Source organism: Gopherus evgoodei, chromosome 3, assembly GCF_007399415.2.
Source record: "Gopherus evgoodei ecotype Sinaloan lineage chromosome 3, rGopEvg1_v1.p, whole genome shotgun sequence".
NCBI lineage: Eukaryota > Metazoa > Chordata > Testudines > Testudinidae > Gopherus > Gopherus evgoodei.
Window position 1 is genome coordinate 2091370 of NC_044324.1, and position 12538 is coordinate 2103907.

A 12538-nucleotide genomic window follows, 5' to 3' on the forward strand; every position below is an offset into this window, starting at 1 on the left:
TTATAGAGATTTCTATTAATTTTTGAAACTTAAGATTGTAACTCATTTGTGTGGGTACGTTCACCTGCTTGAACCTTGTAAATAACTGTTTCCTTTTCCTATATAATAGATCAGTAATAAAAGTTTGCTATAGGACTGGCTCCACGCATTGGGCTTGGTATCTGAGATGCAACTGAGCGGGGAGAAGTGACTGGTCTTTTGGGCCTGGGCGTAACCTGACTATTGATGTGATTCTTGGTGTAAGGGACCAACTATCACAAAGGCCGGCTCACTTGGGTGCGAGACCGACTGGGCTGCCCAAGGGGCCTCTGTAACTCCACTTTAAGGCTGTTACAGGGCCTTAGATGTTTACCCAGAATAGCTGGGTTGGTGACCTCTAAGGACAGAACTCTCAGCCACTGTAGGGTTTGCGCCCTGGTTCGTAACAGTCAGCGCTCAGGTTGCTCTTAAGCCACTGCAGGTCATCGGAACGAGGTGGAAGACCCGAGTTCAAGGTCTTGGTTCATACTGTGGTGCATGGAGATTTGAAAACAGGTCTCTGAGCTACCAGCTGAGAGCCCTAACCTCTGGGCTTTTGGGTATAGTGGTACATGGAAGTAGGTGCCATCTCAAGCTCTTGTTTGTGGGGGCTAGGCATGCACTGGGAATGCCTAACCCCCATCACAATGAACTAGACCAGGGGACACCTAGTTTGAGAATCCTGCCATGGCTTGGGGTGTGGAGCTATTTGGTGCTAGCAGGATTTAGGCAGCTTTGCAAAGGCTCACCAAAGGCAGCACACAAGCTGATTTTCAGTGGCACTCACGCTGCCTGGGTCCTGGCCACCGGGCCGGGGGCGCTTTGCATTTTATTTTTAATGAAGCTGCTTAAACATTTTGAAAACCTTATTTATTTTACACACAACAATAGTTTAGTTATGTATTATAGACTTATAGAAAGCGACCTTCTAAAAACATTAACATGTATGACTGGCACGTGAACACTTAAATTAGAGTGAATAAATGAAGACTCGGCCCAGCACTTCTGAAAGGCTGCCGATCCCTGGGCTATAAGGTGCCACAGGACTCTGTTGCTTTTTAGAGATGAAAGGGCTGGTTATAAATAACCTAGCGAGAGGATGGAGCTTTGCAAACCCGACCTCTGCCCCAGATGGAAATGAGCATCTTTAAGCATTAAACAGGCACACTACAAACAATCTAATTTTCTGACTTGAAAGGCCAGCTCAGAGCAAGTGACTGGGGTGAGGTTCCCGGGCAGCAAGGCCAGGCAAAACTGAGGGGCTATAATTGACCGTGGTCCTGAGTCTTGTCCAGGACACTCCAAAGCAGAACATTTGACCACAGCAGAATGAGCTGTGCTAATAGTAGCTATCTCCATGGCGATGCCTTTCCTGGTCAGTCATACCAAGCAGCTTCCTAGTTCGGGCAGGAAAATGCATGGGGACCAGAGGCAGCATGTCCCAGATCTGGGCAATCCAGGAAGCAGCAGGGAGAGGATCTGGAACACACCTGTGGGAGTGAAGTTGTGGAGTCCTACAGGCCTGCATTGAGCCTGTCTCCCCCAGGGTTTCCCTCCCTCTGGGCCAGGCTGGTGGGACCCACGCTGAGACTCCAACAATGGCTCCCTCCCCAGAAATGAGCAATGCTGCGGGAGTGACACAAAGGGGCTTTTGAGGACACCGGGAAACTAAAGCCTTTGGGGGTTTAATTTTTTAAAAACAAAACCTAAATCAGCATCCAACGTGAGTTAGGAAAGATGCCATTTGGTTCAGGCATAATCGCCTTAAAACCCTCACTGGGCTGGAGAAATTAAGAAGAAAAGTAAGTGCCTGTATCTCAGCTGAGCTGCAAAGCCCAGGGCCCCACCCCCTGCTGGCTCTTCTTGTACCAAGAGGCAGAGAGTAGGAAATACCAGCATCCCAGCCAAGTGCCATTCCCCCTCCAGTTTCTCCTCCCCTAACTTGTCCCATAGTGCGGCTGTGAGCTGTTAAAACAGCAGCCCTGTTCCTCCCCAGGGCTGGCTGCATTTCAGGCCAAAGGGGGAGTGAGACATGTACTTGCAAAGCATTTGGCAGTTATTTGGGATTAAAGGGACTTTTGGCAGGAAAGCTCTTTGTTCTCCTGCTCTCGCCCGCTGAGGAGAGATAGAGCACACACACGGGCGACTGGCTGGAAAGTTGTGGCAGAGGGGCAGATGGGCCCGATGCACCCCTGAAAAGCAGGGATTAGAGGAGAGGGATTTATGGTGGTTTCATAGTTAATCTCCCAGATTAAGTTTGTATGTCCCTGCCAAACCCCTTGCTGCTGTGGGGAGAGGGGGCCTCTGCAGGGAACGGGACCCAGCCTTGGGAAAACTGTCCCCAAACACCCCCCTTTCACACTCCTCTCAGCCCTCCCCTCCCTGCAGCTCCTGACCACTCTCTCTCCACCCGGACAGCCTGACTCCTGCTCCCTCCATTCCGCCTCCTCCCACCCCAATAACTCTCTCCTCATCCCCCAACTCCAAGGCCCACTCCATCTTCTACCACAACTCCTACCTGCTTCCCCTCACCTCACTCCCTGTCCCTTCGTCCCCCACTTCCTGCCCCCCTCGCCTCGACTACCTGACTCCCCCACCCCGTCACATCAACTCCCAGCCCATCCAACCTTCAAATCCTGCCCCCTGCCACATAACCACCCCCCAACCCCTGCCACCCTTCAACCATAGTGGAGATGGGTCATCAGAGGAGAGGCTGGGGCCAGCTTGCTGGTTCTGACCCGCAGCACCTTGCTGCCCCGTGAAATCACCCAGCCTCAGGCCAGGCTGACAGAAAAGGGGCCCCGCTGACACTCCAGTGCTTCCTAGTTACTCTCACACCAATTCCTCAGCAGGCTGATCCAGCGGCCCAGGCAGGAGCTGTTTTTTTTAATGCCTGGTGCCCCTGCTATTTTAACCTGGGTTAGCTAAGCCAAGTTTGTAGAGTCAGCGATTCCAAAGCCAGAAGGGACGACTGTGATTATGCAGTCTCCCCGCCTGTATAACACAGGCCAGAGAACGTACCCCAAATAATTCCTTCTGACCGAGAGCAGATGTGCTGAGAAAACATCCCAGCTTGATTTCAAAATGATCAGTGATGGAGAAACTCACCAAGACTCTCGGTAAAGTGTTGCAATGGTTAAATACCCTCCCTGCTAGACAAATTCTGACTGGAATAAGGTGCAAGTGTTTAACTACCACTTCCAGCTATTAGATGCTGTTACAGCTTTAAGAACAAACCTCCTTTGCAATGCAGACATGTCCTAGATCAGTAACACAAACCTCCCACTCCTAACCCACCTCGTTAGACCAGTACAAACAGTGTGTGTAAAGCAGGCCTTAAACGGATCTTGCTTATTTCCCTTCCTGTAGGGGTATAAGTGCATGTACTTCAGTATAACTGCATCCTCACTACAGGGGCTAGACTGCTTTCACTAGAGAAAGAGAATTAAAGTGCTACAATTTGTGTGTGTAGACCAGGCTTAAATCAGGATTTAGGAAGCTTAACTGTGTTATTAAGATGCATAATGGCTACTCTACAGCAAAGGAGAGGGACTTGGCTTATGAGTGTGTCTATAAACCTAAACAGACATAGGAGTTCATAGCTCATACCCTGCTCCCGGAGTAAGGGAAGGGGGCTCGGATTATCAGCCAGCCTGGGCAGAGTGCAGTCAAACAGAAAACCCCGTGACTAACCAGGAAAGGCAACAATGACCTGGAACTTGACTGCCTCGCCTGGGCAGGAGTTGACGTGGCCCTAACGGGATCTGGGGCTTCTCTAGGTTTAGCTGGAGGTGGCCGACTGTCCCGCTTCTTTCTCTTCTGAGGCACCAGTGAGAAGAACTGTTGAACAGCCTTGCTAAGCACGGGCTACAGGAAGTTCCAGCCTACTGTCATCACTGGCGGTAAGCAGGAGCTGAGGGGGTTATGGGTCGGCAGGGCTCTACACCGAGTGCCATGAAGGCGCGACTCCAGGGGGCACCCAGACCGACCTGACGGACACTGCTATGGGAAAAATCCTCCGGCCACCATGCGCGTCCGCGCACACACACCTGACTGGAATTGACATGAAGAAGCACTTGAAGAATAACGCTGAGTTTGGAGACCAATTCTTTAATTCAGTTTGAGTTTTCAAAAACCAGTTGCAGTTCAGCAGGAAGAACACAACTGTCTGTGCTAGCAATTCGCAGCAGCTTTCCCAGCCACACTGGGTCACCGCGTGCTGCTAACGAGCTGGTTATGAAACTGATGGGCGGTGGCCCAGTTCAGAATGCGTTAGAAGGGCAGTGATCCACAGAGGAGGTCAAGCCAAACATCAGATATTTAGGTAAGTCAGTGGGAGCTCCTAGGGGCTGAGCACTTTTGAAAATTGGGACATTTACTTCAGGGCGTAAATAAAGGATTTTGCCGTCTAACCCCCTAGTTTTGAATACCTCCATCTCCCATTCAGGTGCTTCAATCTTGACCATCATCAGGTTGTTTCTTCACCTCTTGAACAATAAGCTAAACAAATTGAGCTCCATCAGCCTCTTGCTCTGAGGTAGGTTTTCCAGAACTTGAATCATTCTTGCCGCTCTTGTCTGAATTATCATTTTTTCCATCCTCCTCTTTGAAGAGTGGACGCCAGGATTGGACACAGTATCCAGTCATGCCCTGGCCAATGGTATGCACCAAAATAATACCTTCCTCCTCCGACTCCATACTGCACTGCTTTGTACATCCAAGGACTACGGATGTCTCCTCAGCCGCCACACTTCACTGGAGCTCATGTTCAGCTGCTTTCCACCATGAGCTCCCCAAGTCCTTTTCAGACTCTTATTCCCAGGACACAGTCAGTAACAGCTACCTTCTTTGTGCCTCTGTGTAGGACCAGGCATTCAGCCAGGTGTTAAACGGGCCCAAGTGATCTTCATCGCTGTCTCTCACTGTCCTGTCTTCGTTATTATTTAACACCCTACAAATTTTATTGGCGGTGATTCCACATTTCCTTCCCGACAGCTGATACAGATACTGAATGTCACTGAGCCTAGAACTGATCTCAGCTGGAAACACTCCCCGTGCACTGATGATTCCCCATCAGCGATTATGTTTTGAGCTCTAGGCCTTAGCTAGCCTTACCTGATGACAGAACAAGGAGTAATGGTCTCAAGTTGCAGTGGGGGAGATCTAGGTTGGATAGTAGGAAACACTATTTCACTAGGAGGGTGGTGAAGCACTGGAATGGGTTACCTAGGGAGGTGGTGTAATCTCCATCCTTAGAGGTTTTTAAGGCCCGGCTTGACAGAGCCCTGGCTGGGATGATTTAGCTGGGGTTGGTCCTGCTTTGAGCAGGGGGTTGAACTAGATGACTTCCTGAGGTCCCTTCCAACCCTGATATTCTATGATAGGCCTTGAATACATGGGGAAATTGACCAGAACAGCTACTGCAGAATAAGCTATTCCAGAAAACTCCCCATGTGGAAACTCTTGTTCCAGCATAGCTGTGGTGCTTCAGATTCATGCCCTACTTTATTCTGGAATAACTTCCCCGTGTAGACAAGCCCTAAAGCACAGATGGGGGAACTGAGGCACACAGATGCTCCGTAACTTGCCCAAAGTTATCACAGGAAGTCTGTGGCAGAGTAAGAAACAGAACCCAGGTCTCTCCTGGCCCAGGCACCACCAGGCCAACCTTCCTCTCTAAGCTTTCCAGCATACTCTGTATGGATCTGGTGCCGTGCTGATTTCTCAGCCGTCGTGGTTCAAAGTCAAAGCCTTTCCCTTTTAAATACAGCTCCTGCCCACTGCAAAGAGTCTGGGGTCAGAGGATGGTACTGAGTGTGTCTTCCTCCATCTCCTCCTCCAGACTCGGCTGCTTGATGGGCAGGGATTTGAGATACTCCAGGTGCCTGCGGGTTTCGGCCTGGTTCCGCTGAACGTAGTAGACCACGTAGGCGATGAGCACCGTAAACCAGCAGAACATGGTGACCAGCATGGCCACGTCCGTGGTCCTCTGCTGCACGCTGCAGAAGTCGATGCCGGTGTTGAGCAGGAGGGCGAAGGGCTGACCAACGTACTCCTCCCGGGCTGCACTGGAGCACACCATGTCCTCCAGCGTCTCCGCCTCCAGTGGCAGGGCCTCCAGCAGCTCCTGCAGGGAGCAGCCGCAGTGCCACGGGTTGCCGTAGAGGCGCATCTTGGCCCGCAGGGTGGAGGTGGCCTCGGCGGGGCCCAGCAGCTGGAGCCGGTTATTGGAGAGGTCCAGTAGCTGCAAACGGCTGCCCAGCTCCCCGAAAGCAGCTGGGGAGATGTTCTCGATCAGGTTGTCCGAGAGGTAGAGTTCTTGCAGCTGGCGCAGCTCCCGCAAGGTGCCATCCGGGAGGCCGGTGATCTCATTGGCGTCCAGGTAGAGCACGCGGGTGTCGCGGGGGATGCCCTGGGGGATCTCCCTCAGCTGCCCGTGGGTGCATCTCACTACCCTGCTCTCCAGCAGGCAAAGGCAGCCCTCAGGACATGCCAGGCCGCCACACTGGCAGAGAATGACGACGAGGAGCCAGGGCAGTGCTGGCATTTCTGCATAGCTCCCCCTGCCTCTTCTTGGCTCGCCAGGACATTCAGAGCAGGGAAAGAGCCCCCGGGACGCGGGCTGGCCACCCCCTCTGGAAAGCAAGAGACACCCCTGGGTGTAAAGAGCACTTGGAGGCAGGGCAATGGGGGCGGAAAGATGCTGGTGGGTGGGTGTGCGCGCGCGCGCCACAGTCAGGGCAGGCTGCAGAGCAAGAGGGGCCGTAGGATTAGTGGTTAGAGCAGGGAGCTAAAAGTCAGGACTCCTGGGTTCTAGCCCTAAAGCTGGGAGGGGAGTGTGGTCTAGCGTTAGACAGAGCAGGGGGGCTGGGAGTCAGGACTCCTGGGTTCTAACCCAGGTTTGGGAAGGCGGTGGGGTCTAGTGGTTAGAGCAGGGTGGAATTCAGAGTTGGGACTCCTGGGTTCTAGCCCTACAGCTGGGTCTAGTGGGTTAAACCAGTGGTTTTTCAAACTGCAGGTCACAACCCAGTGTTGGGTCATAGCAGCTCTGGAAAGCACCACCGAGCAGGCCATTAAAAGCCCAGTGGGCAGCGCTGCCTGGCTAGTCCCTACCTGTTCCAACAACACACTGCGCCCCAGAAGCAGCCAACAGGAGGTCCAGCTCCTAGGTGGGGGGCCACGGGGCTCTATGTGCTACCTTTGCACCAGTTCCCGGCCAATGGGAGCTGGGGGGGGGCAGTGCCTGCGGGTGAGAGCATAGGAACTAGAGGGGGTACATGCCACTGCTCCTGGGAGCTGCCTGAGGTAAGCACTGCCTGGAGCCTACACCCCTCCCACATCCCAAACTCTGGCCCCAGCCCTGAGCCTCCCAGACCCCTGTCCTGCGCCCTGAGTCCCCTCAACCCCAGCTCCATTGGGTCACAGGCCAATTTTCTTTAACTGGGTCACCAGAAAAAAAGTCTGAAAACCACTGCGTTAGACAAAGCAGGGGGGCTGGGAGTCAGGACTCCTGGGTTCTATCCCCAGCGCTGGGAAGGGGGTGGGGTCTAATGGTTAGAGCAGAGACCATGTGGGACCCACTCCACCGGGGATAATAACAAAGGAAGCAATTCAAACAAAAATACCTGTGCTGCGGCTGCTCCCCCCAACTCCAGCAGTAGCCCGGTGCGTGTGTGCAGCGGGTGTCTGAAGAACTAAACCCCGCCAGCACCCTAGGGTGCTAACCTCCCCTGCCCTCCACCCTTGCCCCTGAGCTCCTGGCTGCCACACGCAGTCCAGCAGAGCTCCACACACCCCCTTGCTAATCACTGGCTGGAGGGTTAGGAGGGGCTCCGGAGCTGCTGTGCCCGGCGCTGCACGAACCCGGCTCTGTCCTCCCGGGGCTCCCCCCGCGCTCCTGCCCGGGCACCCGGTAAATGCACCCACCTGGGGGAAGGGCGACCCCGCAGCTGTCCCGGCTCCTCGTTCGAACTTTGGGGCGGCTCCAGCCCCGGGCATCCGCCTGCCCGTTCCGGGAAACTTCCCCGGCGAGACCGGCCGCTGCCCGCGGGCAGAGCCTCCCCGCCCCGTCAGCCTGCGTCAGAGCTGCGGGGCTGCAGCCCGCCCCCCGCCAGCCGAGCCCTGCCCCCTCCCCTGCTCCCCCCCGTGGCCCCTCCCGAGCCCTGCCCCCTCCCCTACCTCCAACCTCCCTCGCTGCCCCCCCCAAGCTCCCTGCCTCCAACCTCCCTCCCTGCCCCTAACCTCACAGAGCCCAGCCCCCTCCTCTTCCTCCAGCCTCTCTCCCCTGCCCCCTCCCCTGCCTCCAACCTCCCTTCCTGCCCCTAACCTCACACAGAGCCCAGCCCCCTCCTCTTCCTCCAGCCTCTCTCCCCTGCCCCCCCTCAAGAGCCCGGCCCCCTCCCGTTCCCCCCACCAGAGCCCTGCCTCCAACCTCCCTCCCTGCCCCTAACTCCACACAGATCCCGGCCTCCTCCCCTTCCCCCAGCCCCCCACCAGAGGCCTGCCCCCAGCCCCCTCCCCCTGCAGCCCTGCCTCCAACCTCCCTCCCTGCCCCAACCCCCCGCATAGAGCCCTGACCCCTCCCTTCTCTCTACTGGGGTTGGTATTGGTCCATTACTAGATGGAAATGGTAGGATTGTCAATAATGCAGACTAGGCAGATGTGTTCAATAAATATTTCTGTTCTGTATTTGGGGGGAAATGATTTAGTCATATTACCCAACACTCTTTCCACCCCACCAGTGCCACTGGAGGCTGTTGAACAGCAGCTACTAGAGTCAGGACATTTTTAAATCAGCAGGCTCAGATAACTTGAATCCAAGAGTTTTAAAAGAGCTGGCTGAGGAGTGGTCCTGGACCGTTAACATTGATTTTCACTAAGGCTTGGAGCACTGGGGGAGTTCCAGAAGACTGGAAGGAAGCTAATATTGTGCCAATTTTTAAAAAGGGTAAAATGGGATGTCCCGGGTAACTGTAATAAATAATAATAATTTGAGATATACCTATCAGTATATACCATCAGGCTGGCCAATCCTGGGCACGACAACGGAGCAGCTGATGTGGGACTGGATTTATAAAGAATTAAAAGGGGGGGAGGATCTTATAATTAATGCCACTCAACATGAGTTTATGGAAAATAGATCCTATCAAACTACCTTGATGTCTTTTTTTGATGAGATCACAAGTGTGGTTGACAGAGGTAATAGCATCGATGTAAGATGCTGAAACTTCTCTAAGGTGTTTGACTTGGTCCCACGCAACATTTTGATTAGAAAGTAGAAAGATATAAAATTAACATGGCCCCCACTGAACAGATTAAAAGAGGGACGCTGCTATAAAGGTGAGGTGTCTTGCAGAGGACCCCGGGTCTCGTCTTGTCAACATGGGAGCATCCATCCGGATCGGCAGAAGCCCAGTTCCCCCATCTAACTCACCTGGCCAGTGCAGTTAAGGGGAGCAACTACTTGGTAATAACAATAACAAGATGGAGTGTGTTTGTGTCAATGAGAGTGTACTGTGAAAACATTAGAGAGCTGTATGTATATCCTATGCCTAGGAGCCAGTGTTAATGAATACATGTATTACTAAGAAATGTGGCGTTTTGCCTTATTCCCCCTGAAAAGATCCTGTGCAGTACTTGAAGTACAACACCCCATCCCATGCCCCAACACCCCCCACACTTATCCCCCACCCCAGTGGGGCAGACGCTGCCCTCTCATCACGCCCCCCCCCCGATCCTTCTGGGACACAGTTGGCAGCTTCCAAGGTCTGGGGGCCTGGCTAGAGTCAAAGGACACTCCCCTGAGAGCCCCATTCAGAGCAGCCCCCTCAGCTAGTTCCAGGGGAAGGGGGTCAGGCCCCCAATAGCTTTGGTTTAATAGCACCCACGTCCATGACTGGGGACCTTCTGCTTACCCCAAGGGCTGCTAGGGACAATGAGGGAGGGACAGGTTAATTTCTGGAGGATGGGGGCAAGGGGGTGTCAGGGAGCAGTCTAGGGGGCATCGGGAGCATTTTAGGGTCCCAGCCCTGCGCAGGTGGAAGTAGGGTGACCAGACAGCAAGTGTGAAAAAAATCAGGATGGGGTAGGAGGTAATAGGATCTTATATAAGAAAAAGACCCCAAAATCGGGACTGTCCCTATAAAATCAGGACATCTGGTCACCCTAGGTGGAGGTGGGGGAGAGCAGTTCCTTGGGTCATTCCCCCATGCCAGATTTCAGCTTTCCTTAGAACAGCCTCCACCCCCCGGAAATCTGCAGCAGGCAAACCAAGTCCAAAGCCACATGCCTCGGCCCACACTGGGGGGACAAGACTGGAGTAGGCACAAAATGCCACCAGGTCTGGGCAGGGGTGCAGAGAACCCACCCCATTCCACTCGCCTTCAGGTTTAGCCAGAGAGGCTGGGGCCCAGAGAGGGGTGCATGGCGGGGTGGGGGGAGCTGGATGATCTCACAGGCTGGCTGGTTGCACTTCAGAAAGCCCCCACTGCTGCTCATTGTTCTCACTCCAGGGGGTGGGTTCTCCGCTGGTCCCAGCAGGGGAGGGGGTATTCCTATTAGGAACTGGGGAGGTGGGGGAATTCTCCATTGTTCCCAGGGGCAGGTGCACTCCTGGGACAAGTTCACCTCCATTGAAACCCCAGGGAAGGCAGTGTGACCTAGTAGCTAGAGAACAGGATGGGGGTCTATCCCCAGCCTTATCACTGTATGAACTTGGGCGAATGACTCACCCCCAAACCCCACTCTGTGCCTCAGTTTCCCTCCCACCTATTCCTGGGTGCTCAGTAGGACAGGGCGTGACTCTTTCGGGCTGTGCAGCACCCAGTACATCAGGGGCCCTGATCTCAGCGGTAGCCAGCACAGAAATAGAAACCAAAGACTGAAACACCTTCCCCGCTCCAACACAGGATGAAAAAGACACGCAATGGGGAATGAGCAAGGGGGGCCTTGCTGCATAAACACAAAGACCCTCCTGCCTGAAGCAAATTTGCCCCACATCCCTCTGGAGCAGATCAAAGCTCCAGCACCAGGCCTGAGCTGGCAAAGGTTAATTAGTGGCAGGCTGCAGAGATACCCAAGGCGAGGGGGCTGGGAGTTTGCAGTGGCTTGAAAGGCTGATGGGGACAAATTCCAAAAGCACTAGACTGACTCTGTAAGTCGCTTAGAGGCTCTGGGAGATGTTACCCTGCACCTTGGCGAAGTGGCAGCTGGGGGATTTTTACAAGGGAAGATGCGGCTGGCTCTGGAGGAACTATTTGAGGAAGTTCAGACCTGGATCCAGAGTCTGCAACCCCTAAGTTCCAGGGAAAACTAGGGCTCAGGCCCCTGCCAGACAAGTACTAAACCCCTAGGGCAGCAACTGAAACAGGACCTAGTGCCTTAATGCTACCTCTGCTGCCAGTGCTGGACTGGCCTCCCACCCAAGACATGAGGAAGACTACTGGGATGAGGTGCCAAAGAGATCAGAGGCAGAATCCACTGCCTGGTTAGAATTGCAGGCTGTGTCACAGTCTGTACTATGATAAATGATGTACAAACTATGCCTTGCAAGGTATCATCTGAAAACTCATAATTTGCTGATCATTATTGTCCTGGTAAAATATGTGTGGCAACATTACATGTAAAATCATAAGATTCTATTGTAAGATATTACTGGGACATGTTCCAAATCTGGGGAAGCAGCCACACATCAGTTCCTCAGAGACAAAAGGCAAACTGACCCCTCAGCCAGGTGTCAGCAAAATCAGACCATCACCTGGAGAAGGGCCATTCTTTGGCAGAAAAAAGTGTGAGCGAGAAATTTACATGTTAGCAAAGAAACAGCTGGAGGTTCCCATCCTCACAGATTTTGTCTCCTGTACCCCAGCTGGAGATGATTCTCAAAGAGGAGGGAAAGGTTTAAGAATGGATGCCCCAAGATCTTTCTCCCTTCATCTCGCTCTACGGCAGCCACACCACCTGAGGAACAAAGACACAGTTTTGGACTAAGGGAAGGATCCTGTCTGAAAGTTCAGCCAGTAAGATTGCTGAAGGAGGTGGTAAGAGAGACCTGTGCTTTGAATTCATTTAGCTTGTTAAGTTAATAAAATGACAGACTTTATATGAAGTTGTATTGTCCGGGAGAGAGATGGGCAGTACACGACTCATGTTTCTGGGGTCAAGTCTGGGACTGGGAGTTTGCTGGTGTTTCTCTGCAGTGTGAGTCAGGAGCGGCTGGCTATAGCACTCAGACCGTGTAGCTGGGAGTGATGTACATGCTGGAGGCTGCATGTGAGCAGACCAGGGGTGGCTTCTCTCACAGCAAAGCTGTGTAAAAGGCACCCCGGGCTGGAGAACTGTCCATCAGTCCAGATGGTGGCCTGAGGAATGTCACAGCTGGTGTTGTTTTGTCTACCTGGCGTTATGCTGTGCATCTATGCTGGGTTGCATCAAGTATAATCTGCGGCTGGGACCAGCATGGGCGACCTGATTTACATCATGGCTTGGCCTGGCCTTGCACCGCTACAGACAGACCCAATAC

The 12538-nt window shown here is 53.4% G+C and overlaps 1 protein-coding gene across 1 annotated transcript; it reads right to left on the reverse strand.

Moving 5' to 3' along the window:
• Positions 1 to 5357: 5357 nt before the first annotated feature.
• LOC115649459 (leucine-rich repeat-containing protein 3-like) lies at positions 5358 to 8066 on the reverse strand. The gene is made up of 2 exons (XM_030558391.1): positions 7945 to 8066; positions 5358 to 6653 (listed from the first exon to the last, which is right to left on the reverse strand). Exon 2 carries the CDS (start codon positions 6563 to 6565, stop codon positions 5816 to 5818), a length of 750 nt encoding a protein of 249 aa, XP_030414251.1. The 5' UTR covers positions 6566 to 6653; positions 7945 to 8066; the 3' UTR covers positions 5358 to 5815.
• Positions 8067 to 12538: the final 4472 nt, after the last annotated feature.